General features: G+C 33.8%; 3 protein-coding genes across 5 annotated transcripts in view; 1 reads left to right on the top strand and 2 right to left on the bottom strand.

Moving 5' to 3' along the window:
• The window catches only part of LOC108906156 (MAGUK p55 subfamily member 5-A), a 90,541-nt gene extending 86,545 nt beyond the window's left edge, over positions 1-3,996 (bottom strand). Inside the window, exons 1-3 of the mRNA XM_018709350.2 lie at positions 3,930-3,996; positions 3,491-3,600; positions 3,152-3,213 (exon numbers count right to left, since the gene is read on the bottom strand). Of these exons, the coding sequence (XP_018564866.2) occupies positions 3,152-3,213; positions 3,491-3,600; positions 3,930-3,996 (239 nt within the window). The remainder of the gene's footprint in view (positions 1-3,151; positions 3,214-3,490; positions 3,601-3,929) is intronic.
• An 8,714-nt stretch (positions 3,997-12,710) lies between these two features.
• On the top strand, positions 12,711-17,779 carry LOC108906147 (membrane-associated progesterone receptor component 1). Its single transcript, XM_018709338.2, has 3 exons — positions 12,711-13,087; positions 13,415-13,564; positions 16,185-17,779. The coding sequence occupies exons 1-3, from the start codon at positions 12,790-12,792 to the stop codon at positions 16,292-16,294; spliced, it is 558 nt and encodes a 185-aa protein (XP_018564854.1). The 5' UTR covers positions 12,711-12,789; the 3' UTR covers positions 16,295-17,779.
• A 2,538-nt stretch (positions 17,780-20,317) lies between these two features.
• LOC108906113 (diphthine--ammonia ligase) lies at positions 20,318-25,894 on the bottom strand. Of its 3 annotated transcripts, none has more exons than XM_018709275.1 (10): positions 25,797-25,894; positions 25,325-25,571; positions 25,095-25,254; positions 24,762-25,034; positions 24,091-24,290; positions 23,016-23,201; positions 21,828-22,062; positions 21,540-21,774; positions 21,265-21,430; positions 20,318-20,906 (listed from the first exon to the last, which is right to left on the bottom strand). In XM_018709275.1, exons 2-10 carry the CDS (start codon positions 25,536-25,538, stop codon positions 20,533-20,535), a joined length of 2,043 nt encoding a protein of 680 aa, XP_018564791.1. In that variant the 5' UTR covers positions 25,539-25,571; positions 25,797-25,894; the 3' UTR covers positions 20,318-20,532. The 3 variants fall into 3 exon arrangements, with proteins under 3 accessions (XP_018564791.1, XP_018564792.1, XP_018564793.1); XM_018709276.1 differs by having other exon boundaries at positions 25,325-25,553; XM_018709277.1 differs by having other exon boundaries at positions 25,325-25,548.
• Between the last annotated feature and the right edge of the window lie 597 nt (positions 25,895-26,491).

The following is a 26,491-nucleotide window of genomic DNA, read 5'->3' as shown; positions in this document are numbered from 1 at the left end:
ATCTTTCATATTTAATCAGAGTTTTTCCATTGTAAGCAACAAGTTATACACCTACGTGTATTGTTAGTTGCTTCCCTAGCAACTGAAAAGTTTTTCAAGGTTTTGGTGGGTGTTCTGGTAATACTAAAATATTTAAAACCGAAAGAAAAGCGTTACTTCTTTCTTTAATTTAGTAGGAATGATAAAAAGGCGTGAAATTGACTGAGAACAATATAACGATATCTGCGGCGATATCGGTTTTATCTTAAAAACGGTACCCCTAAGTCCCACATTAGGAAGAATTGCCGAGGCAACTAGATTGCTGCTTATTAATATATTATGAAAAGTTTCGGGAAGATGGTAAGACGGCCAGAGTTTCACGCTTAATTAATCTACAAGATTTATAAGATGACGACGAACTTTCCACCCCATGGACGTATATTTTATTACTTCTGTCTGGTCGAGAACCAACATGAAATTCAGTGACGAGTTAAATAAAATATATCTAAATAAAAGTAAATACACAAGAAAGTTATAAAAATACCTATACAGAGTGTCCCGTTAATACTACAAAAAAAAGTATAACGTATTTTATTTTACTCTTCCAAGATATAGGGTGTTGTTAAGAGTGTTGCTTTGAAGAGCGTTTTTCTTAAATATCTTTAAATTGGCTAAAGATGAAGATGAACTTTCTACACGAATAAATATCAATCGTGTCTTAAGAAAAACGCGTGTACAATTTTATTCTCAACAACAGTGGCGTGGATAAATGGTACACTGATACAAATTTCCTTAAGCCCTAAGTAGAAATTGATTAACCATAACGAAATATCTGCTTTTTATTTATTGTTGCAATCCTATATTTCCATTACGGTAGCTATAATATAATTCTTACGCTAGCAAAAGTTTTAATTGCGGTTGTTAAGTTGTCATTCTACTATGATGAGTGTTATGACAATACCAACAAATATATTTTTTTTTTACTTCAACTAAATGACTTTTTAGACACTAATAAATGCTATATGCACTTAATCAGATTCAATTATTAGCTTTGCCTTTAAACTTTCCCATTATATTTAAAAAATTAAAAGTAAAAAACAATATATCTATAACACAGGTCAACAAGGTTCGAGAAGCAGACACACTAATATACATTCCCGAAGGATTTTGGTGCGTTGAATCCGAATCATCAAATATGACGAAAAACAGTGTTTTTGCACTTTTAGGTAAGGATATCTCAAAAACCTGACGTGATAGAGCAATTCTGCTGCCAGATTCGGATTCAGCGCACCTAAATCCTTCAGAAGTATATATTCAAGTTTTTGCTTCCCAAAAAAGTTAAATTTTGTTGGTCTGTGTAATTGGAGTCTCACCATCCCTTGCTTTTTACTATTTAAATATAAAACAAAGGTGATAACTTATGAACATTATAGGCACAAAGATACATGATACTCTAAGATTAATAAAAAAATTACTATTATAATACAGATTATCTTAGTAAAATTTTCGTATTGATAGATTTCTCTCAGTGTATAATTGAAGGAAACTATGTTAAAATACAAAATTTCTTAAGCATTCCAACCACTTCGCAAACTCCAAAGAATAATACAAGGAAAAGGTTTAATAGTTGATAAATGTACGTTTTTCAAATAAAATAAAGATCTTTGCTTACAGAAAATGGTAGATATATTCAAAAATATTAACAAAAAGTATTGTTCATACAGCAGTCATTTATTTTTTGTCATCATTCTCAGAGTGGAGTTACGACTTTACTGAAGATGAAGAAAAATAAAAAAGTTTATGGATTCAGTTCATACAAGTGTGCTGGTTGCTGCTGAAATCAGATTTTCAAAGTCTACAGTTCATAGAACGTTAAGAGAACAACCAATAACGGCCTTATTATCTAACAATAATTCACAAAAATTTTTGACTATATTTTTATAACTGGTTCAGCAATAAACAAAACGAAAACTTCCGCAACAGCCACATCTACGAAAGTTGAAATAAATTTATAGAAGTCATGAATGGAGTGTCGATAATCCAAAGGCAACAATTGTGTACCATAATCAATTTGCTATTAATGTTTGGGCTTGAATTATCGATGTTCATTTATTAGGACCTGTTGAGCTGCCGTCACGTTTGAATAGTGTTTAGTATCTAAGTTTCTTAGAACATACTGTACCAAATCTATTAAGAATATGTGCCCTTGAATATTAAAAGAGCCGCCACATTACACTCAAACTGTGCTGTATTTCCTTAACAGCCAGTTTGCTGGGTGAAGAATAGGACGTGGGCAAGTTGCAGCTGAAAATAGGTCTGCCAGGTGATCCGATCTGATTATTTTAGATTTTTGATTTTGGGGATTCACGAAAGGCAAAGTTTACGGTACGTCAGTACAGTTAATTTTTGCTTTCTGTATTTTTTTTCAGTTTTTAAATGGTTGTTCAATATGATTCTTTAACTTATCTGTTAAACTTTGACAAATATTGAAATTACAACATTATATCTTCGTAGGCTAAAACTTTAAAAATTAATAATTTTAGTATTTGTTTTTTAACAATTAAAATTTGTGTTATTAAATTATACTGAATCCTTTTTTATGTTAGTATTTTTAAATTTACTTCAGCTGTTTTCTGTGACCAGGATCTTTATCTTCATTTTCAATTAGTATGCTTTTCTATATTATCCTTTGTGGGTTTGCAAGGATAGGATGTCTAAGAAATTTTGAGTTTTAACATATTTTTCCAATTATTTCCCTCAAAGAACCCGCATCCACGCCATTGCAATTAGTCATGAAATTGTTTATGACACGGTTGGTATTTGTCTGTGTACAGATTTGGATAATTTTATTTTTATCCCTAGTAAATTAAAAATAATTAAGAAAAACCCTCTCCAGCAAGAAGAATTCTAACACTCTATCTTGGAATCGCAATGTTAATAAGAAAAATGTTATATGATCTAACCCCACTATTTTTCTCAGTACAACTGGGACACACATAATTTATATATTAATTAAAATCTACACCGAGAGAAAAAATTGTTTAAAAATAGCTTGATTTATTTATCTGCGATAACATGACATGCAATGCATATATTACATGAAATTGGAAACTATGTTAAAGTCCTTTAATTATTTCTAATCATAAGAAATTGCGAGAATTTATTGAATTACTTACCCAAGCGTGCACCACTTCTCCTTTTTACCCTGAGGCATATTGTACGCGATCTTATACACTGAAAATGATATTAGTTTCAGTATTACAGAAACAAATCAAAATTTTTATCTAGATAAAGCATGTACTAACAAAAGTGTAAGAAATATTTTTTTGCCAACGTAAAAAAGTTGAAATTTCTTTAAAAAATATTGTACAGCTCATCTAAGCTTCTAAATGTGTCCGATAAATTTAAAGAATATTTTTATAACAAATATCTAAGTTGCAAACTTGGTAATTTTTGTATAATCAAACGTAAAATAAAGAAAAAATAAATTTTAATTGAAAATCAAGCCCACCTGGTGTATATGACTTATTACTTCAGTATGGGTGGCATCTTCCAGGGTCTTCCCATTCACTTCGAGAATTTCATCCCCGACTTCCAAATTATCTTTGTCAGCAGGTGAACCTGCAATAAAAAAATTGCGTTTTTAGTCAGCAATCACATGGTAATAAAAAAAATAGTTGTCGCTACATCTGGACTGTCAATCATGACTAGCTCTGTATAGGAAGTAATGATAATTGGCTACGTCTACTCAAAGGACATTCACTTCTATCACAAAAATGGCTGTAATAGTAGCAATTACTTATATTTTTTAGTAATTTGTAATGACTAATAAATGAAAGTTCAACTAAGTCATTATATATGTACATTTTTTTCACTAAAGATTTTACATGAGCATTATATTTAAATATGGGTTGCTTAACATAAAAAAATTGTGAATACATTACACTTACCGTATAGTTTGATTTTTTTGTCCTTGGTTTCGACCAGAATGATTACATAGCCTCCTAGATCCACCATGATTTAGGTGGCAATAATCTGGAAAAGAAAAAGATAGTTTTATTATTTGAAGATATTGTCAAAAAGATTTATAATCCTAGTCTTCCAATATACGTTTTATACATTGAAATTTTTTTAAAAAGTGGTGAGGATGTTTTTAACTCTTTTTAAATAGATTTTTTTGACATTGTCTCCCTTTTAATATTGTTGTTTTGTGACTAAGAATTATCAAATTTCTTCAGTTCAAAACCTAATATTGCTCTATATTTTAGACTTCACTGTTCTTAATACAACTGAATAGGAGGATATGAGCTAAGTTTACAATTGTTTAAATCTCTTCGTTATTAGTGCGACTGAAAACCAAAACTCTAATTAGAGCATCTATCCCGTTCTGCTTCTAGTGATCTAACGAGGAAGTATTAGAATTTATACTCCGAACGCAAATCAAAAGAAATTATTTAAAATATATGTTTGGTTTCAGTTTCTTTTTACCTTCTTGGTTCTAATTCTCTTGTTTTACGAAGATATCTTGTATTGGTAGATATTTACCTATAATGCCGCTAGAAGTCAATTCAGTTACCACTACATCTCATTGGTGTTACGAAAATAGTTTTTATGAGATAAATAATTGATTTAAGTTTTCTTCTAAAACTTAATAATTTGCATTTGAAAAAAACAGCATCATTTTACTTTAAGAAATATTACTAGGATGAAACAAAAATCTAATATAAAGTATCACAGTCTATTCCTACGGAATAACGTAACTGTAAGGACTACAGAAATATAGGCCAAGATTAGCTATTTAGACGTATGCTATAAGGGTATGGAGAAACTTCATACAACACATCTAGAGACATAAAAGCAAACGTGTACAATTTGGATAGAGAAATGTCCACAACAGGAGACCAGAATCTTGATTCAAAATAAAGAAATAAATACGTAAAAAATTTCAAATTTCTCGTGTAAATACTTATAAATCGGAATGGGCCAGTTCAAAAGCATGTCAAATATAATCGGTTATAGTTATTTCGCTTTGCAAGTCTCAGCTGTTTGGTACGAATACTATTTTATTATTTTTAAATTTCTAAAGAGTATTTGTCCACTGCAACTAACTATGGAAAGTCATAAATAGTGTTGTTAAAACAGGTTTTGCAACATAATTAATTGATAATTTAGCACTAATATTGTTCTATAGAGCACTTTTTGCGTTCTGTTTCAATTGATTGTTTTGAGTTATGATCATGTGTGTAATAAAGTGGAGGTATTGACAGGTTGGAATGTTTAGTTTTAATTTTAGTTACTTCTGGGTCATCATTTATGGAAATTAACCTGACTAGTTTTGTCGGTTTTTTTCTTTAAAGAAAATTCGCCAGTTATCGTCCGTAAGGGTGGCTATAGGGATTTATTTTGGGAAGAATCTTCAGTAGCTTGATATCACCTACAGTACAGCATTTAGCTAACTACAAATTGATTTTCAACGTTGTACTTTAACAGCCATTATTAGGCGTTGTGTTCTGTAAAGCATGATCAATGTTAGTACCTACAACCGAATAACAAATTGTTTTATTTCTTTGTTTTCAATACGACTTGAAAACGAACATTTGCTCTAATATAATCTGCTCACAGTTTATTCCGATTTAGCTTTTAATGACTGAATAAGGTAGGTAACTGTAAGAGCTACAGAAATATAGGCCAAGATCATCTGTTTTAGGCGTGTGCAATAAGGGCATGGAGAAACGCCACACATCTAGAGACATAAAAGCAAACGTACCCAGTTTGAATAGAGAAATGTCCACACCAAACCACCAGAATCTTGATTCAAATTAAGTAAATATAGCATAAAAATTGCAAATTTGTCGTGTAAACACCTATAAATCGGAGTACAAAAACATGTCATTGGTGGCAAGTCCTACGGGTGTTATGAAAACAGGTTTTTTAACATAAATAATTAAGGATTTAGTGACTGGTTCAATAGAGTACACTTTTTGTGCCTTATTTTCAAAGGATTTAACATTGTTGGTAATAATAAAGTTGGAAAAATAGTCAGCTTTATTGTTGGTCATTTTTGGTCGTCAATTTTGGAACAGGAAAAGTTCGACCTAGAGACAAAACCGCTAGTTGGTCGGACGATAAGGCTGACTGTGGGGATGTAGGCCAATATCACCTGTTCTAGGCGTGTGCTGGAGGCATGCAACACCAAAACCAATGCGAATACGTACTGTTTGGAAAGGAACGATGCTTCGACGAACAGAACCACCTCCAGTGGAAGTACTATCACATGGGGACTTGAAGTTTCTTCTCTAAGTAGTAGGATACGTTTGAGTTTGTGCGTTGTGTGTTGGCTGGAGGAAAACAAAACCCGTCAACTGGAAAGCGGTACGATCGTCTCAGGTACGGAACGCGGCGCCGGGGAACTGAATCAAATAGCCGGTGTGGAACTTCCACCATTCGAGCCACCTCTTGAGTCCCACGGTATGAGAAACTCCCGCACCATCGCTGGACGTGGCCATCCTCGCGTCACATGCTAGTTGGGGCCGCGGCGGAGCGACTTGGGGGGCCTCGTCGGCACGGGCATTTCGCGACAGCGGGCGGGCGTGGAGACGAGGGCGCACTTCTGATCAATAACTCCTTACGGGGATGCTGGCGTTTTGCGCCTCTGGTGCGCGTCCTCTCTACTTGGCCTGATTCGGCCCTCTCCCGCGTACAGTTGACAGGAGGCGGCGGGATCGTCGGTACAATGGGGTTATTTTTAGGTGGCAATCGAATCCTTCGCGAATCATGACTAAATTTTTTATTTGCTTTGAAAGACTCTCGGAGTTTTTGATATTGTCGTGATTTTCGTGATGCAAAGCTTTAAATATTAAGTATCTTTATGGTAGCTGGGTTAAATTCAAACACTTTTTCTTATATGGACGTGGGTCCTATTGGTTTTTGTTTAGAAGTTACAAGTATTTTAAAAAATATGGATTTCATGTTTCAATCAAAGTAGCCTGATAAATAAAAATGATGGTTGCTATAACAATAATTATTATTTGTGTCATTTTGTTTATTCATTTGATACTTAGCGTTAGAGCGTTAAATAAAAAATGAATACTATTGAAGAAAAATTGAAAGCGTATTGAAACTTACTATAAATGTAATTAAAAAGAAATGTAAACCTAAAAATTATAATTGAACGTATTTACATAAATTTAAATTATTAATAAAGTTGTAAAATTGAGAACAATAGTACTGTCTGAGACGATTGTCCCCATTCGGAATGAATTCAATGTGTCTACTAATAATACAACATAATTTTAGCATATAATTATAAACTCATTTCATTTTGACAAATACATATTAACTTTCAAGTCATAAGAAGTTACAAATAGATAAAGTATGAGATTCAAAATTAGGGATGACTTGTCAATTAAACATACAAACTAGTATTGATAAAGTTGATGACTATTTTTTATACACTTAAATTCGTGCAGTATCATTGTTACGAAATGATTTGCAACCTTTCAGACAGATTCCATCTAAATATTTTTATGTAATATCTAATTGGACGACAATTGCCTGATTGTACACAAAATCTATCAACAGGAAATAAAAGATAGCTAAGAAAATTTGTTTTAAGAGAAGTGTTACATCCGTTTTTGAACAATTTTTATAGCCTTAAGATTTGTTAATTTGGTTAATAAAGGTTAACTGATGTTTAAATTTTTAACACAAATAATAACTATTGCTATAGCAACCATCAATTTTATTAATCAGGTTACTTTGATTGGAATATAAAATATTTTTTTAAATTCTTGTAACTAACAAGAACGAATCGGATCTATGTTCATATAAGAAAAAAGGTTTGAAATTAATACAGCTACCATCTGTCAAAATTTATCATAGAGCGTGTAGAACATCCTGTACAACGTAACAGGAAAAAATAATTCAAGTATTTAGGTTATGAAAATCTCGATAGTTACAATGTCTGCTTACATGTTGCGAAGTACCGATTTTTATTCGAGAATGGAAAATTATTTTGCTATCGAGTAAAAAAAAACTTTCGAGAATGCAAAAGTGCGTAGGTACGCAACTGTATATCAAACTATATTTTTTCGAAAACTCCTTCGAAGTATTGTTAAAATTAGCGATTTTGACGTTTATAGTATTATAAACAGAAACAAAGTATCAATAAGCATAGGTTTCTGGTCGCCATATACAGAATGCTCCAATATTTCGTGTACATGGAGCTACCATAGTTTTCTGCGAATGAGCGTGTTGCTAGAGGTTGTCAAAGTAAACGTAAAAAAATATATATTTTTAAGGCTCAGTACTTCTCGGCTTCTCTCAGTAAGTCTCGGCTAAAGGTTAATTAGCTGATCATGCGATTAGACTGTACATTTAGATTAACAGGACTGTTAAAAATACCCCTTCCTCTGAACTCTTCTCAGAATTTTGTCAGGGATCATTCTATAGCTTCTATTTTTGCTGTGTCTTAAAGATGAAGGGTTTGTTAAAAATTAATTCTACGCAAAATATTAAAACGCACTTTTCTCGGTATTTCATCTTTCAGCAAATTGTAAACAGCATCTCCCGTCCTGTTCTGCAGTTGTCCGTCATTCAATGCTCACACAGTACACTTTCTGTTTCAAGATTAGAATCAAGTAAAAAATTACCGATAAAACCAATCCGCATATTTGTATTAAATTCACGCTGAAAATAATTTTTCATAACGATATTGGTATATTTCCCTGCATAAATATGCTGGTTTTTGAAATTTATTATCCCAAATTCCTTAAAATACCAACTTCCGTGAAAAGAATTTTCTTGTTGAAGTTCGTATCTCCAACTAAAGACGAGCGGCAGAATCAAGAGATAGAATTTGTTGAACTAGGTGAAAGGAATAGTTAAGTAGGTGCCCCGATTCACTATACTTTTGGAAACTATAGTTGTAGTCTGTCTCTATAAGTTTCTTGATTTGGGATGAGACGAATCGGATATATACAGAGTGAGTCAAAATTCACTCCCCAGCGGCCGGATATATATTCTAAAATAAAAAATAAAACAACAATGTAGAATAATATCCGAAAACAAAGCCGTTTTCGGAAAATTTTGTAAAGAAAAATTCAAATTTATAATTTTTTTGTTTAATATTAACACCATTAAAATCCATACAAAATAAGAAATAGCAAAAACGAAGATCCTTCTGGCTTTGGCTAACTTTCAAAAACATTACCATTTTCGTTAATATACTTCTGCAATCTGTAGTAGAAACTCCTGGCAACAGAACAGAAATTAGCTTCATTTATTTCCGCTACTGCTTCATGAATCCTGTCAATAACATCATCCCCGCCAACAGGCAAACATAAACATTTTCTTTTCTGTATTCCCATAATCAAAAGTCTATCGGAGTCAAGTCAGGAGACCGGGGTGGCCATGGTGTTGGTCCACCTCGTTCAATCAATATATTAGGAAAACGGCGGTTCAAAATATGTCGTACTTGTAATGTGGCATGTGCGGGCGCACCATATCATGCTGAAACCACATAGTTGCACGTTGTTGTAGAGGAATATTTTCTAACAAACCTGGCAAAATGTTCTCGCAAAAATTACTGTAATTTTCACCATTCTGTTTTTGTCCGGCCAACTTGATTAGTCAGTCGAAAATTGCGCATTTATTGAACTAAAATTTATTCGAAAACGGCTTCGCTTTCGAGATTTTAGTATTCTACATTTTTGTTTTATTTTTTATTTTAGAATATATATCCGGCCGCTGGGGAGTGAATTTTGACTCGCCCTGTATATATATATTTTTTTTCACAAAATCCTAGAACGAATAACAAATCGGTTTATTCGTTAAAACTGTATCTACCTATTGTTCATCTTAGAATAACTAAAATCAACATTATTAATTTATTACCGACAATTGGTGAATATAATAATGACAACTGCAACAAATGGTGCCCTATTATACTTTTTATTAAATAAATGTATACAAGAAAATGTATTTTTCACTTTACATTCATTACTGACAACAACGACGTGTGATAAAGTGTGACTGGATTATTTTGAATAAAAGTCGTGAAAGTCAAACCTCTTACAGCAATTTATTTTAAAATCAATTTAGTCTGTGTTAAGAAGAACATTACTTATTAAAGAAGAAATTTAAAAAGATTTTCAAAATGCTCTACTTGAAAAGTAAATAGTTTGAATATCGTCCAAAGAAGTCTTAAGAATTTGACGATTGATTTGATAAATCAAAACATTTATACAAAAAACCTAGTGAATAATTTTTATTAATGACTGCGCGCCATTATTCCATGGCTAGAAATTGGCCTCAATGATTTGGGATCGAGGGGGATTATCCCTCTTTATCCTGCCTCATCTCGTGTAGGCCTGGACAGCCTTCGTAGGTGGGCCCCATCCGTCGTCTACCCCGACCGCAAATGCGGCCGGTGTAGGCGCTTTGTGGGACCTCCTTTTGTCCTGGCTGGGCCCCGCCGGCTAGGGCCCTTTCTTCTGGCGCTCTTCTTGCTTCGCCGGCTCGTCTGTGTAAACCCCGGGGGTAGTGTCATGTTTATGTGTGGTATGGTTGGGTAGGGTAGTGCGGCTATGCAGCCTGGGATGCGCTTTGCTAAGGTGGCCCTTAGGCTAGCGCGGGAGGGGAGGGTTAAGGAGGGTATGGGGGGTGTGTGTGTGTGTGTGTGTGTGTGTCGTTGTCTTCGTTTCTTGATCCTGGCTGTCTCTGAAACAGAAAAGGTTAGCGGGCAGGGGGGGGGTCATTGGGGTGGTCACCCAGGGTCAAAAAGTTGGTGTCTAGGTCTTTTGTGTTTGTCGGTCACGTCGGGTACGTAGTCAACGGCTTGCCTGAGGAGGGGATTGTCATGTCTAGCGGCTACGTCAAATCGTTTCTCCGCGTTTTGTCTTATTGTCTGTGTAGCGTTTGTGTATTGTAAGTCTCGTAATATGTCAGTGTTTCTTACGTACCAGGGCGCGTCGGTGGCCGTGCGGAGGGCTATGTTTTCCACAGCCTGTAATGACTTTAAGTGGCTTTTTGCCGCGTGACCCCACGCCGTGGAGGCGTAGGTTAGCTGCGGTTGAAGTACCACCTTGATAAGCGTTCGCTTATTCCTTAAACTGAGGGTGTTTCCACCTTTGAGTAAGGGATAGAGCCTAGCCCTGGTGGTCTTCGCTCGCGCCACCGTCTCCACGATGTGCGGTTTCCACGTGAGACGCTGGTCCATCGTCACGCCCAGGTATCGTGTTTGTCGATTCCAGGAGATGGGTTCCTGGGATAGTGTCAGTCTGTCAAGGTTTTGTGGGATTTTTCGTTTGGTAAAAAGGATAGCCGAACTTTTGTTGGGATTAATTTTGACTTTCCACCTGTTGCACCAGGTTTCAAGTTGGTCTAAGGAGCTTTGGAGGAGGTAGACGGAATATCTAGGATCTACGGATTGGGATGTGATTGTCAGGTCGTCGGCGTATAAGTATATGTTGGTGTTGGGGGGATGTGGGATGTCGGAGTTGTAAATGGTGTATAGGTGTGGGGACAGGACGGTGCCCTGGGGGACACCGGCCTCCATGGGACGGGTGGTGGAAAGGGAATCTTGGATTTGGATGCGGAATTTTCGGTGGTGTAGGTAGGATTTTATGAGTTTGGTAAAGGATATGGGATATTGGTTGGTGAGCATTTTCATCAGTAGGCCTTCATGCCAAACCGTATCGAAGGCCTTTGCGACGTCCAGGAAGACAGCACCAGTGTACTGTCCCCTGTTGAAGGCCGCCGTGATGTGCTCGGTAAGGCGAAGGATTTGGAGTTCAGTGGAGTGATTGGGTCGGAAGGCGAACTGCTCGTCTGGAATGACTTGCAGTTCTTGGGAGTGGGTTCTTAGACGGGTTAGGATAATTTTTTCTACCACTTTGCTCATAGCCGGGAGCAGGCTAATGGGCCGGTAGTTGGATGGGATGGTGTGATCTTTGTTGGGTTTTGGGATAAGGATTATGTTTGCTGTTTTCCAGCGGGTAGGGAAGTGTCTTAGTCTGAGTGTCGCGTTTGTTATGTTTAGTAGGGCCATGAGGCCCTTGTGTGGTAGTCGTTTAAGTGTCGTGTTATGTATATTGTCGGGTCCGGGGGCTTTTCTGTTTTTAAGTCTGCGTATTGTCAGTCTTAGTTCGTCAGGTGTTGCGGGGGGGATTATGTAATTGTCTGGCTCTCTGTCGACGCGTCAGGCCGCGCGCTCAGCCACTATCTCGAATTATTAATGACTAGCGGCCCGTCCCGGCTTCGCACGGGTGGACATTTATTTTAAACATTTTGGGATTTAAAAAATATAGCCTAATATATCTCAACATCTTAATTCAATTATCATATATCTCTATATATAATCTAGTTACGCCGCTGTGTTCGACTGATATCCGGCATCCGGTTGTCTTATAGTTTATAGTCGTAGTAGGTAGGAAGCTATATGTCTATTGGATATAGCACATTCATTCCGTCATCTCTCCCTTACCATTAGAAATAGGCCCATTAAATTTTATAATTGTAATCGTTGGAAAGTGTTCCAGGAAGTGTTCTCGCACACTCAGCCACACTTTTCGTAATGGCATGCTACCTCTAGTAGTATATGCTCGAAGGTTCAGATACAGTGTTTGAAAACTCGGAAAAGAACATAACAACTCATAGCTCATTCTATATCAGTTTAACTCACTGCCGTATGTTGGTCAGCCTGATCATTTGACGCCTGATTTGACGCATGTGCAGGTTGGCCACTACATCACGGCATCAAAATTCAAGGTGTAGAAGAAAAAACGTAAACTTGTCAAGTCAGTTCTCAACATGGCCGAATCAACAATAAAGTCGGGTCTTCTAACAAATATAGTTTTGGAAATAGTCCAAAGCCCTATAAATCTCGCTCTAGTGTTCCTCATATTCTTCTTGTTATATAAAATATTCCGCCGCCAAACCGAAACTCCTGTTCGACAAGTCGTCCCGGACTTGCCGAAACTGAAGAAAAGAGACTTTACAGTGGAAGAGTTGAAGAAGTACGATGGTACCCAGGAGGACGGTAGAGTTTTAGTGGCTGTGAATGGCAGTGTATACGATGTTACCAAAGGAAAAAGGTTCTACGGTCCAGGTACGATATTTATCAAGTTACAGAAATATGATGTCACATCTATTAGTTGTACTATGTAATCTGGATATCGGTCTGTATTACATACTGTTTTGCACATCGGTATTTAATGTTATGCGCAAAATTAAGTAGAATTTTTACTAGAAATACTTCTGATTTTTTCAATTATAAAAAAAACAAGTACTTATTTCGACATATTGTAGAAATGTTTCTTGAGAAGTAGGTCATTACATATTGTTAAAGTCTCTAGAAATATTATAATATTGTTGATAATTTTTACATACAAATTTTTTTATTTTAAACTTCAGTTAACGTCTATTTTTGCTTCAGGGGGCCCATACGCAGCGTTTGGAGGAAAAGATGCATCCAGAGGTTTGGCTACATTCTCAGTGTCAGCTGCTGGTGAAGGCTACGATGACTTAAGCGACTTGAGCACAGTCGAAATGGATTCTGTTAGGGAGTGGGAATCACAGTTTAAAGGTAAAGGTTTATCACCCATTAGAATGACCAAACTAAATCAATTATCTATTCAAAAAATAAATATGCAAGAACTTTTAAAAATCAAAACATTAGAATACTAATTATTTGTATTTTGTATTAGCTTGTTAACAGTTTTACAGGTATTTGAAAACTTGGTTTAACTAATATTTAACTTCCTTTTAATTGTTGATTATAGTGTGAAAGAAGTAATTAAAACAAATTTTCTTTGCTATCTTTTATTTCTTGTTAATAGATTTTGTGTAAAATCAGGTAATTGTCGTTCAATTAGATATTACATAAAAATATTTAGATGGAATCTGTCTGAAAGGTTGCAAATCATTTCATAACAATGATACTGCACGATTTTAAGTGTATTAAAAAATAGTCTCCATCTTTATCAATACTAGTTTGTATGTTTAATTGACAAGTCATCCCAAATTTTGAATCACATACTTTATTTATTTATAACTTTTTATGACCTGAAACTTAATATTTGTACATATGAAATGAGTCTGATTATAATAATAAATTATATGCTAAAATAATGTATTATTAATAGACACATTGAATTCATTCTGAATAGGAACAATCGTTTGGGACAGTATTGTTGTTCTCAATTTTTCAACTACTTATTAATAATTTAAATTTATGTAAATATGTTCAACTATCATTTTCAGGTTTACATTTCTTTTAATTACATTTACAGCAAGTTTTAATACGCTTTCAATTTGAATGGCAAGCAGTAGATAAAAAATAAAGGATATTTTAACAGACTTATTATTACTCTATTGAAAAAAATGACCATGAGGTCTAAGGTTACAAGTTGTCTTGATCAGAAATACAACCATTTACTGTTTTCATTTGTAAATAATTATTGTTTATATAAATTTACCTCACTACATATATAAGGTATATAATATTTTACAGACAGTTTTATAGTTTTACTTTATCCTATTTTATATTTCTTGTATTTTGATAATTTGAAATGACAGAAAGATTTTTTAGAGATAGAATGAATGGGGTTTAATATAGTATAGTAAAAGTTGTTATGTCAGGATCCATATCTTTTTTAGTCTACTTAAATATTCTTGTTTTGTGAACAAAATCCTAGCAAATATTAACCTTTGCACTTAACCTTGAACTTAAACATACTAAAATTTATTCACATACACTGTGAGGTAGCTTAAATTTAAATGCTCTGGATTTGTTATCAGCGAAAATTGTGGTTTACACAATCTCTCGACAATTTGTACAACGGAAGAAAATGAGAAGTTAATATTTTCGTGTTATGCATATAATTAACTTATCTAACAAATTGATTTGTAATTATTTGATACGTCTAATTAAATTTATCTGAAGTAGCTTCTTTTTTTCTGATCCTATTTTTATATTTGCTTGACGAGATAACATTTGGCACTTTATGTGGACTGGTATAAATGTGGTGTAAACAAGTCCATTATTTTCTTCGTCTGTAACAGTTTATAGTTTCTTTTTGGGATGCAGAAAATAACATGCTTGACATTCTCATATTTGTTTGTCCTTTGAACTATTAAATAAAAATAGACTGATTAATTGATGTCATTTAATAATAGTTTTGCCTATTATAGTAACTGACCAATCATTGTTTTTGAGTGTAACTTTAACTTAAACAATTGGATATTGAACTTTGTTGTACAAAAATGTTGACAGAATATTAAACTATATGCTGTATTTTAAAAGGTTTTAAAAATAAGTGTATATAAACTTGTTACATATGTTTGTTCTATTTATACTTTCGATTATCAGTGTAATGCAGATATTTCTAGTGTACACACTAGTATTCCACAGTAATATTTCAGTGTGAAGTAATAATGTTTGCCATGGCGCCCTAACATATTAACGTTCCACAAAAGTTACTAGTGTATTGTATTTCTAGTGTACTCAAAGAATTTTTCCCATTGTACCATACCATATTAGTTTTCCAAAAGATTTTGTTTAGTGCGCTATAAGAATTTCCGCCATGTTGCCACAGCATACTGTGTGCCACAAAAATTACCAGTGTACTGCAAAAATTTCAAATGTACTTGAAGAATTTTTGCCAATGTACCGCAGCACACTAGTGTTCCAAAAGACATTTTTAGTGTTCTGTAAGAATTTCTGCTAATGTACCATAACACTATGTTCCAAAAAAATTACTAGTGTACTGCAAATATTTCTAGTGCATTTGACGAATTTTGCTGGTGTAGGGTACTAGTGTTCCAAAATAATTAAATAATTTTTAGTGTGCTGTAAGAGTTTATAATAGGATGCCATAGCATTTTATGTTCCACAAAAATGTTTCAATGTACCATGAAAAGTTCTGCTAGCTGTAGCTGGTGTCAAGATTTTTAGTGTGCCATAAGAATTTTTGAGCTATTGCACATAAGTAAAATTTTATGATGTTGCTATTTCAAGTCTCAAAATTTGTCTTTTTTTTTCCAAGAAGTGTTTCATCATATTGTTAGTTTACCTATCTAAATTGACCTGTTCGCCTACTTTAACAGTGGTTTGAAAATTGGTGCAAATAAAACAACAATATGTATTTGTTTTCAAAAGTGTCTTTCCTGTAGAAAAAGCTGTTTAACATTCCTTTCGGTTTCAGAGAAGTACGATCTAGTTGGTAGACTGTTGAAACCGGGAGAACAGCCAACCAACTATTCAGATGAGGAGGACGAACCGTCTGCAACTGGCGACAAGTCGAAGGACGATTAAAGTCGTACTACCGCATCCCATGAAAAAAGGCTGAGAAGAGAGGTTTACATACCAATCTGTAAAATTAAATACAGAAAGCACTTAATTTTATAAGATGTCTTTGGCTTTTTACTTTGTATTAATATTTTTAAAATAGCCGGTGTTATTCCATGGAACTTAAACTTATAAATGTATAAATTTTATATTTTTGTCATTGTGCTTAAAGGATATACAATGTCTAGGGTTTGGTCATCATAAAATAATTTTAATGCGGCATGACTTTTATTTGTGCCTGTTTTGGAAGTTTTTGTACATAATGGCTGTATTTTAAAATATATATTCTACTTTATCTGCATTTTTATTTATTTAATGATGACCACGTTACAAGAATATATACTAGACGATTCAGTTTGGGTATTTTTAAGTAAAATTGAATTTGAACTGTTCCATTTGCATTCTAAAATGTTTATTTATTTAAATTGATGCTTCAGTCGTCCGTAAAACATTAAATTCTTGTTTTAAGCTGCGATGTGCAATATTTTACAAGCCGCTCTCAAAGGGACTGGCGGAGTTGCTCAGGTGAGGAAAAATATATAAAATTATGCACTAATTTTTCGACACTTTGGTTGGAAGATTGCAGATTTTAAATTATTTATAATAATTGTCCAACAGTGTGTCGTTTTAATTACCAAGGATAAACCTATGTTTGGGTGGAGGCGAAGTATTACTATTATATACGTTGCATCAGTACTGATAAGTTCGAATAATAAAAACGGAAGTGTATGCGATCTTTCATTGCTTTCGTCAAAGTTGTATTCATATGGAAAAATTTTAAATAAGAGTAAAGTTCTGCTGCCTTTCATTTTTAACAGAGGTTTTATTGAATGTTATATGGGAGATGGTTATTAGGGATAATTTAAATAATCATTTATGGTTTTATGTGAAGCTAGAAGTGTACAAACTATTCCAGTCTGTTATTTATTTAAAAGGTTTTTTTTTTTGAATCTGAACATACAGATTCAGATTTCATAAAAAAACTGATATTTTAAAAAATTATCAATTTGTTACATATTTATTTCATTGTTATTTTTATATTTTATGCTTAATATAAGTAAGAGAAATAACATTTTAACAATTTATAAAAGAATTTGATTTGTGGGTCATAAAACGTACAGTGGTACATTTTCTGTTCAAGTACTTAATATACAAATTTTTTCAGTGCGTATTTATAAAAAGACAACAGTTGAAATGACTTATAAACCACTTCTTTGGCCTGCAAAATAAAAAATATAACTTTAATTGTATTATTAGGGACTTGGTGTCTTGCATTTATTTAGTAATCGTTTCAAATAATTCGATTCTTTGTATTGTAATTATGGAGCTTAATATATTGGGAAATAACATTATCTTAAAACAATTGGATATTAATTGTACAGATATGTTGACAAGATATTAAGCAATATTATATTTTAAAGGGTTTTAATAAAAATGTACATAAATTTGTTGCATACGTATGTTCTGTCAACGTTACATATACCTACACCACTCACACCTACTAGTTTCAAAAAGTTTATCACATTTTTTTGGTTCTCAAAATTTATTTTTTAACCCTTTCGCTGCTCCAGACGTATACGTTTCTGTCAGAACTGCTCCAGGCGTACATATACGTTTTTCATAGAAAAACTATAACGATAGGCTGATATCGCCGTATTTATATGCTAAATCAGCATGTGTACACGGGCCAATTTCAGCTAAGCGGCCGCCCAAATAAATTTAGGGGGAGGGATCGGAACACGTTCTTGCACGTTGCAGGTTTCAGTATGGACTAGTAGATGAATGCACTATGTTGTAATTATCAAATAATCTTAACATGGCACGTTTTACACGAAAGCACTATTATACGGATGAAGAGTTGTATGATATTTTAGCCAACAGTGAAAGTGATAACGAGTGCAATATTAGTGGTGAATCAGAAAAATACGGCTGGTACGACGAGGATGAACCGACTGCAAGTCCGAGTACTTCAAAAAAACATCAAAATGTATCTATGGAAGATTTGGCTGATAATTGAGGCTTCTTCTAGTTCCGAATCCGAAACAAAGGAAATTATAGACCAACCTGAGGCACCTAAAAAAAACAAGTCCCTATATAATGGACAACTTCAAATAAATCCTCAGATTCATAATTTTGAGAATACAAATTCTGGTTGTAAAGTACCTGAATTAGATGAGTCATGTACCCTATTAGATTGTTTCAAAATATTTTTTGATGAAGACATAATGGAGTGTATTGCTCAACAGACTAATTTATTTGCCAAATATGTTTGTGATTCCGAAGAAATCTCAAAAAATCCTAGAATAAATCGCTGGAGAGACACAAATCCCGCCAAGCTCTATTGTTTTCTGGCAACCAATTTTCTTATGTCTCAAGTGAAAAAGAATAAAATAAACAGTTACTGGAGTAATAATAAGTTGTTAGTTACTCCTATTTTTTCTCAAATTATGGCGAGGGACAGATACCTTTTATTACCGAGAATGCTCCATTTTGCAGATAATACATCAAAACCAGAAAATGATGGTGTTATAGAAACTTAGAAGTATTCTACATCATCTTCGAATGGTATTCTCCAAAACTCTGTATCATTTTCAATAATTGTGCATAGACGAGAGTTTACTTCTATTCAAAGGGTGTATATTTTTCAAGCAATATATACCGTCAAAGCGCCACAGGATTGGCCAATAAGTTTTTTATATTGTGCAACTATGAAACTGGATATATACTCGATTTCATCATATATGTTGGTGCGTCAACCGAAATAAAAAAAAAATGAAAATCTTACTGCAGATATTGGAATATCTGGACATATTGTGATTACTTTACTAGAGACTTATTTAGGTAAGAGGCATTCATTGTACGTGGACAACTAGTACACAAGCCCAGCATTGTTTTGTTAGTTGCACGAGAACAAGACAAATGTGTGCGGAACAGTAAAAAAAAATAGAAAGAACATGCCCCCTTTATCAAAAATGATAGAAAGAGGACGAGTTGAGTGCATGTCTACAGACGCCCTCTTGGCTCTAAAATGGAAAGATAAAAGAGATGTTAGAATGCTCTCAACTTTCCACACCAATGTACAGAGACCTACAGGAATTATAGATAGAAACACCCAAGAAGAAATAAAGAAACCTGCATGCATATTGGATTATAATGAAAATATGGGTTTGATAGATCGAAGTGATATGCTACTGAGTTCTGTGGAGTGTGTTTGCAAATCGATCAAGTGGTATAAAAAACTGTTTTTTCACTTGGTGGATTTATAATTACTCTCATGCCATTTTCAAAACTGTAACATGGAAAAATATTTCTGTATTGGATTTTCAAATGGCTCTTATAAAGCAAATGTTAGAAGTTTATCATGAACCACAAACTGAATCCAGGTCTGGAAGATCTGCAGATGGGGATAATCCGTTGCGCCTAACTGAACGCCACTTCATATCCCTAATACTGGCAACGGGCAAGAAAAAAACAGCGCAGAGAAAATACGTTGTATGTGCAAAACATAATAAAAGAAGCGACACCAGATATATGTGTAGTCTGTGCGATGTTCCTCTTTGCCTGTCTATTTTGTTTTGAAAGGTATCATACACGCAAATATTAGACGGCTTAAACGTTTATTTTTTTTTTACTAATGTTTTAATTCTCTTGATTTTTGTTTTGTATTTGTTTGTTTTTATTTGTTTTGACATATTAAAATTCTAGTTTGTTTTATTCATTTAAATATATACGTTCTTTTTTCAAAAATAAAATAATTTTTATTTTCAAAAACAGTTTTAATTTTATTGTGAACAACTTAAGTGTCTCTGCTTTATAAACATATGTAACAAATATTTTTGTTTTGTAAATATTACCGTAAGCTGCTCTGGATGTATATATACGCAGCGCGCCAGAAAGTACCGCACCACGGTCATGGACCTGGGAAGTAATTGCGCAGCGGAAGGGTTAAAGCTAACCTTTACAGGCGGCGAAAAATAAAACGCATTTTGTATCATATAACATTATTTCCTCTTTATTAATTAAAATATTCTTAAAAATAAAGTGTTCTTTACAAAACTTCGATCCACAAAATAAGATCTTCAGCCCCCTTAGATCTGGCAAGTGCTATAAAGGCATCAATAAAAATAGTTACGATGATAGCTTTAGACTAGCGCCCCACGTTTAGGATCTTTATTCAATCGTACCGAAGCCCCCGCACCTCTCGTTCACTGAAACCTGACCCCGCATATCGATAAATAGGTGTGACTATTCTTCAACGAGACGACGGGTACCAGTGTGTAGCTCAACCGCGAGTCTTCCATGTGATCTTCAAAGTAACTGTTAAACGAGTCGCATTCTATGCTTTTCGTGACTGAATAGAAAATCTTGATATTGAAAATGGAGGTCGTGGCGTCTTCGTGTCCCTGTTTCAGTTTCTGTATCGTATAGTCCATGGCCTCGGTGAATATTTTGTTGTCAAGGGTCGCAGCGCTTTGTGGATGGTCTACCCGGCAGAGGATTGCGGCGATGTTGTTGTCGTAGTTCCAGCGGCGATAGATGGAGATGAAGAAGTTGTCGACGCACTTGCCGCGCTCTTCATCTGAAAAGAGATTCACAAAAATTCTAAGACGTAACATTTTAGTAAAACCAGATATGTATAGAGTGGGCTAATTTGAACACTTTCAGAAAAAATTCTACAGAAAAACACATCAATACTTAATTTGTTAAAGGTGCAGGAAATTTGGTGGTGTCAAATAACTAGAAATTTTTTTAGTTATTAAACATTTCAAATAAATGATCAAAAATGAGAAAATTATATATTTCTTAAATCAACTATGATATTTCCGTCATCAAATTTTTCCCAAAAATCGAGCTCAAGACGTTAGAACTATTTGATTATCGCTTCATATACCAAACTAGATATAACGGCAGCATACAATATATTTATGTAAACTTACATTCAAACTGGTTGTTGTACTTGTGAGCCCAAACATGCCACTCCACCAAAGCATCCCTGGGTAGTCCGGTGACGACCACATAATCGACTATCGCGTTGTTAGTCCTCTCTTCCCACAGTTTCCTGCAACGTTCCACATAAGAGATGTCCGTCACATAACAAATACCCTGTAAATAACGGCAGAGATCAATTTGTGTAAGAGAAGATATTATTTCATAGTTTGCATTAGCCCTTCACTTTGGAGGTCACAAAATGAGTATTTTTTACGATGATTACCTGTACGACATCCCTCAGATTAAAATTGGAGTCCACGGCCATCAGCAGCCTTTTCAGATGCCTCAATGCCAGCTGGCACTGGGACTTGATGCCTCCTGCGACCATCTCCATACTGCCTGGCACCAGCCCTATCTGACCAGCCAAGTGCACAAAGTCGCCCACCCTGACGCTCTGACTATAGGGGCCTATATTGGAGGGTGCCCAGTGCGACCTGCTCTGCACATGCATCGTGTGTCTGAAAGAATTTTAAGTAAAACACCTGCAAATCCTGTAATTTAATGTCGCCACCTTTCGATAATTCTGTCACCAGACGATTTGGTCGACTGTTTCCAGGACAGGGCTTCGATCCTGACGGGGCAGGTTTGGTCGAAGGGGACCTGAACACACGCCCTGCTGGGCGGGTTGACGTGGTTGAACATTTCGACATAGAGTTCGTTTAATGCGGCATACTGGGACATGTCACTCACGAACATGCTTATGGAGCACACGTCTTGGACAGTGTGGATGTTTTCTGACAGGAGAGCTAGAAAGTGGAGATAGTTTCATGCTTTTATAAAAAATTTGTAGTCGAAATTTGCCAAAAAATGTTTTTTCAAGGTGTTTTTGCAAGGCTAATTCAACAATTTTGTTTTTTTCTGTATATTTCGAGTAGATAAAAAGTAGTTCAAATGTCTTAGTTTGATTTTTAAGAGAAATAGAATGGCACGGAAAATTTTTGAATATCTTGAGTCATCTAAGACATACAGAGTATTTTTCATTTTTTATAATTTTTTTGTAATGTCGAATGTTTTGTCTTTTTTTTTAATCAATAAACTGCATATATTCAATGCCTCCACAGATAGACTCGAAAAGAGTCATTTGTCATTTGTTCGTTTTATGGAAAAGTCATCCTTGTAAAAAAATTCTGATTGTGTTCAAATGTACAAGTCTTTAGTTTTAAATGAAAAAACATACACAAGGTGGCGCCTCCTAATCAATTGTCAGGAATATACCTAATTTGATCTTTTAAAATCAATAATATTCTATGCCAAATGAGAAAAACATATTAGCTAATATTTTTCTAAAACATTTAATATCTACAGGGTGTTCTCGGATTGTCTAAGCCACAGGTGTTAAACAAGAAAACTGTTGAGTTGAAATTTTATAATTTGTGAAACAGTTCTACTTTATTAAAAATTGGTTTCTAACAAATTTTTCCTTCTAAAACAACCAAGTAGGCCTTGTAAAGAGCAAACATATTAAGAGTTATACATCAAAGAAAATAACTCGATTTTATGTCTAATTCTTCTCAAAAATTGAGTTGGGACATTTGAACTACTTTTTGTTTATCTTTTTGGAAAATACAAGTCATCAAAAATGTTGCGTCTCCTCTCAGCACGCCAATTCGGAGATTGAAATTTTTTATATAAAAAGTGACACTTAAGTATAAAAACTGTCACAAAAATTACATGCAACGTTATATCTATGCATACCTACACTTTAAAATACTCATGGCTTCGTCCATTGCTTCCGAGGGATCCAAAGAGGTACCCTGGACTCCCCCCAACCACAACCAACCTTCCTTACTTTTTTTGGTGGTTATAGTTGGCCTTTGGGCTATTGTCTCATTTAAATAATTGACTTCCGAGGAATTTGTTGCAGTCTCATTATATTTAGGTTCGTCTGTGAAAAAATTAAAGTATATATGAAACGCAGTTCTAAATTGTAACTAAATTCTTTACTTTACAGAATTAGTGTAATTTTTTTATGAAATGACTGATTTTTACAAATGAGGCATCAAATTGTCACAAAAGAGGAGGAACTACTATTAATTTTTTTATAAATATGTTAGTATGTATTTGTTGTTATTTTCTTAAAGCACTGTGTTTAGTTTGTGAATCTCAGTGTTAATCACCTCCGACATTGACAGATTAGGTAAACTACAATACAATCCACATCATGAATGAAAACAAGGTGTTAGGGAGTCGGGTACATATGCACTAGCGACTAGGGTATTTTATTTGATCTTACTCTAATCTATCCAGTAGCATGGTATGCAAATTATGAAACAAGGTTAAAAAAATCAGTTTGCATAACAAAAACAAAGTTATGATTTCATTTCAAAGGTAGCATGTGAATAAATATAACCCTTATTCAAAGTGATATCCTGTATATTGCAGAGTGAATATTTTGTAGAATAATCTTTCTAGGTCACTTTCTGTTCATATTTTTTCAATAAATTACGAAATAAAACGACATATTTTAATCATAAAGATTTACGACTGCTAATCATACCTTCAACATAATCCAGATAAATGTTACGAGGTTTATTGATTACATGTTACAATTACCTTTTTTTATTATATCATCAAATTTAGAGTTTATCAAAAGAAATTGTTTATTTTGAAATTATCCTAGGATTCCGCATTTATTCTCCAACATTTTTATTAAGCAATAATTGTTTGAAGCAAATTATAAACATTATGGTTCTCGTTACATAAAATTCTCAGTGCTGCATGAAGGTAAATTAGAAAACATTGTAGAAGTCAAAGTAAAAATATGTTTTACATACCCTCTTCATTTTCTATAATCTCAAAAGCTTCTTCCCCTTGATCAGTGACGTAGCCATCGCTGTCCTTTAACGGTAAACCTTCTAAGCGACTGTGGAGGTCCAACGCTGGCAATTTTATCTCCAGTACCAGCTTATTGAACTTCAGATATCCTACGGGGGCTATGGGATCATTAGAATGTAGTATCACAACAGAATCTTCACTAAAAACAAACTTTGATGAGGAAAATAAGAAAATGAAAAAGAAAGAAAATCAATATTTTCACTGCTTCATACAACATTGTAACATAAAATTTCAATTGGTCAATTGCTGAAAAAATGTTACATTTAAAAATTCATGTTAATACATTTTAGTTTTTTTACAATTACAACAAAGATATATGACAAAGCACATCAGATTTATTTAAAGACATTTTCTAATCAGCATTAAATACTAATTATAATTTATTAGTTTTTAATCTACTCGTTAGCTTGATAACATGAATTTATGAAAATTGCCGTTATTAAGTTCCTTGTTATGATCAACTTCAATCCCTATTTATTTAATTGTACAATAAAGAAAATCTTTCTTATATAGCTTATTTAAAACATTGCAAAATAAACCCTATCTTTATTGTATCACTACAAAAAATATGTATTTGGAAAAAATGCTAAATAATATTAATGCCACTTACACAACTATCCTGCTTTTGAAGAGTGGACAATCTAAAGTCAAAGTCTCATATTCTCCGCCTTCCCCGCACACGTTTAACCCGTATTTCTCATGCATCGCTATCAAATGGGGCTGAAGTAAGCTCAATGACCTCCCCAGATGCTTGGATTCCAAGCCCAGGGCTGCCACTTTTATCACAATCGCATCCACCTCGCATTTTATCATCTCGTCCAGGAGTTCCTCTTGATTCCGCCTCCAAAGATATGCCAAAGGTGTAAGTCTTAATCTACTACACCTAAAATGTAATATTAATCAAGTTTTATATGATTCTCGGCAATAAATATGAATTACTTACACATTTTCTACTCTAACTCTTTGATAATCAGATAAAATAGCACCCACTGAGACAGCATCAACAGATATTTCATTTTTCACTGTCTCAAGTAACAAATACAGATCTTCTACTTCATCATTTTCCGAGGGTTTATATGTCCTGCCTTTCTCATTAGAAATACCTAAAAAGGAGTTTTATGTTGCAGATGCAAAATGATTATAAATATTTCTTACAAATTATTATAAACTTACCTAAAGTTTCTTTTTTATATAAAGGCAAGTCCATAGCGGCTGCGATGAGATCTATGGCTTCATGTCCTACACTTTGGTACATATAGCTGTCTATCTCTGTCCTACTATGCGGTACTAAATTTGCTAAAGCTACTATTTCGTGACCGGCAGCAATGCACTGCATCATATTGAATGTGCTGTCTTTGCCACCGCTTATAAGAGCTACTACCCTCATCTTAAAGGCTCTAAACTAACAACAATCACTTGGCTACAAAAAGTAATGAATGGGAAACGATGCAAAGGAACGTTTTAACTTACATATTAAAAGATAAATTATATCACTAAGTAAGTATATTAAGATAATCTCTAAACTAAAAATATATCTGTTCATTTTGTAAACAAAATATTTACCCCTACACTATTAAGATTGTAACCAAAATGAATTGAAATTGATAAAATGATACCGGTATTGATGGATGGTGTTGAAACTTACCTGAATTAAAATGAATGTGAGCCTAACTTAAAGTAAAATAGTAAATTAGTTAAATTAATACATCAAAATGAGGTTAGATTTAGACATGACACAAGAGGTCATTCTCAAGCGAATGTCAGATTCTAGGTTAGATTAGGTGCATAGAAAAAGAAACCAATTACTACAGACCACCTAGACTGGCCATATCTAATTCCAATGCACGGGTACCAGTGAATGCAAAATCCGGGGAAGTGGAGTGTGGAAGGCAATCTGTTTGCGCGCATCTTTAAGCAGATCCGGATTAAGTAATATTTTTATTACATATTAAACATTATATTGCATCTTATGATAAATATTCAATTTTAAGTTTGTAATTCAGAAAATAGAATATTTTAGTGTCATATTAAATAAAACTACAAAATAATTTAAATATATTTATTATCCTCTAAATAATATTAATTTATTTAATATTTGTCTTTTCGTAGATTTTACCGAATTAAATAATTTGACTTCATGATTTATTCGTACATCGATATACTTTTCACATTCAGCCCTTACAAGTTCTATTAAATGATTACAATTGTTAGGCAAATTATCAAATTGATGTTCATGCAAATTTTCAAATATGTTCACATTCAGAAAGTTTTTTAATACATGATAAACAATTTTATTTTTCTGTAGCCTAGGTGTTCTGCTTTCATCATTATTAAAAAATT

The sequence above is a fragment of the Anoplophora glabripennis genome, unplaced genomic scaffold (assembly GCF_000390285.2).
Source record: "Anoplophora glabripennis isolate ALB-LARVAE unplaced genomic scaffold, Agla_2.0 scaffold74, whole genome shotgun sequence".
Classification (NCBI taxonomy): Eukaryota; Metazoa; Arthropoda; class Insecta; order Coleoptera; family Cerambycidae; genus Anoplophora; species Anoplophora glabripennis.
The sequence above is the reverse complement of the archived record's forward strand: the minus strand, read 5'-3'. Positions and strand labels throughout refer to the sequence as shown.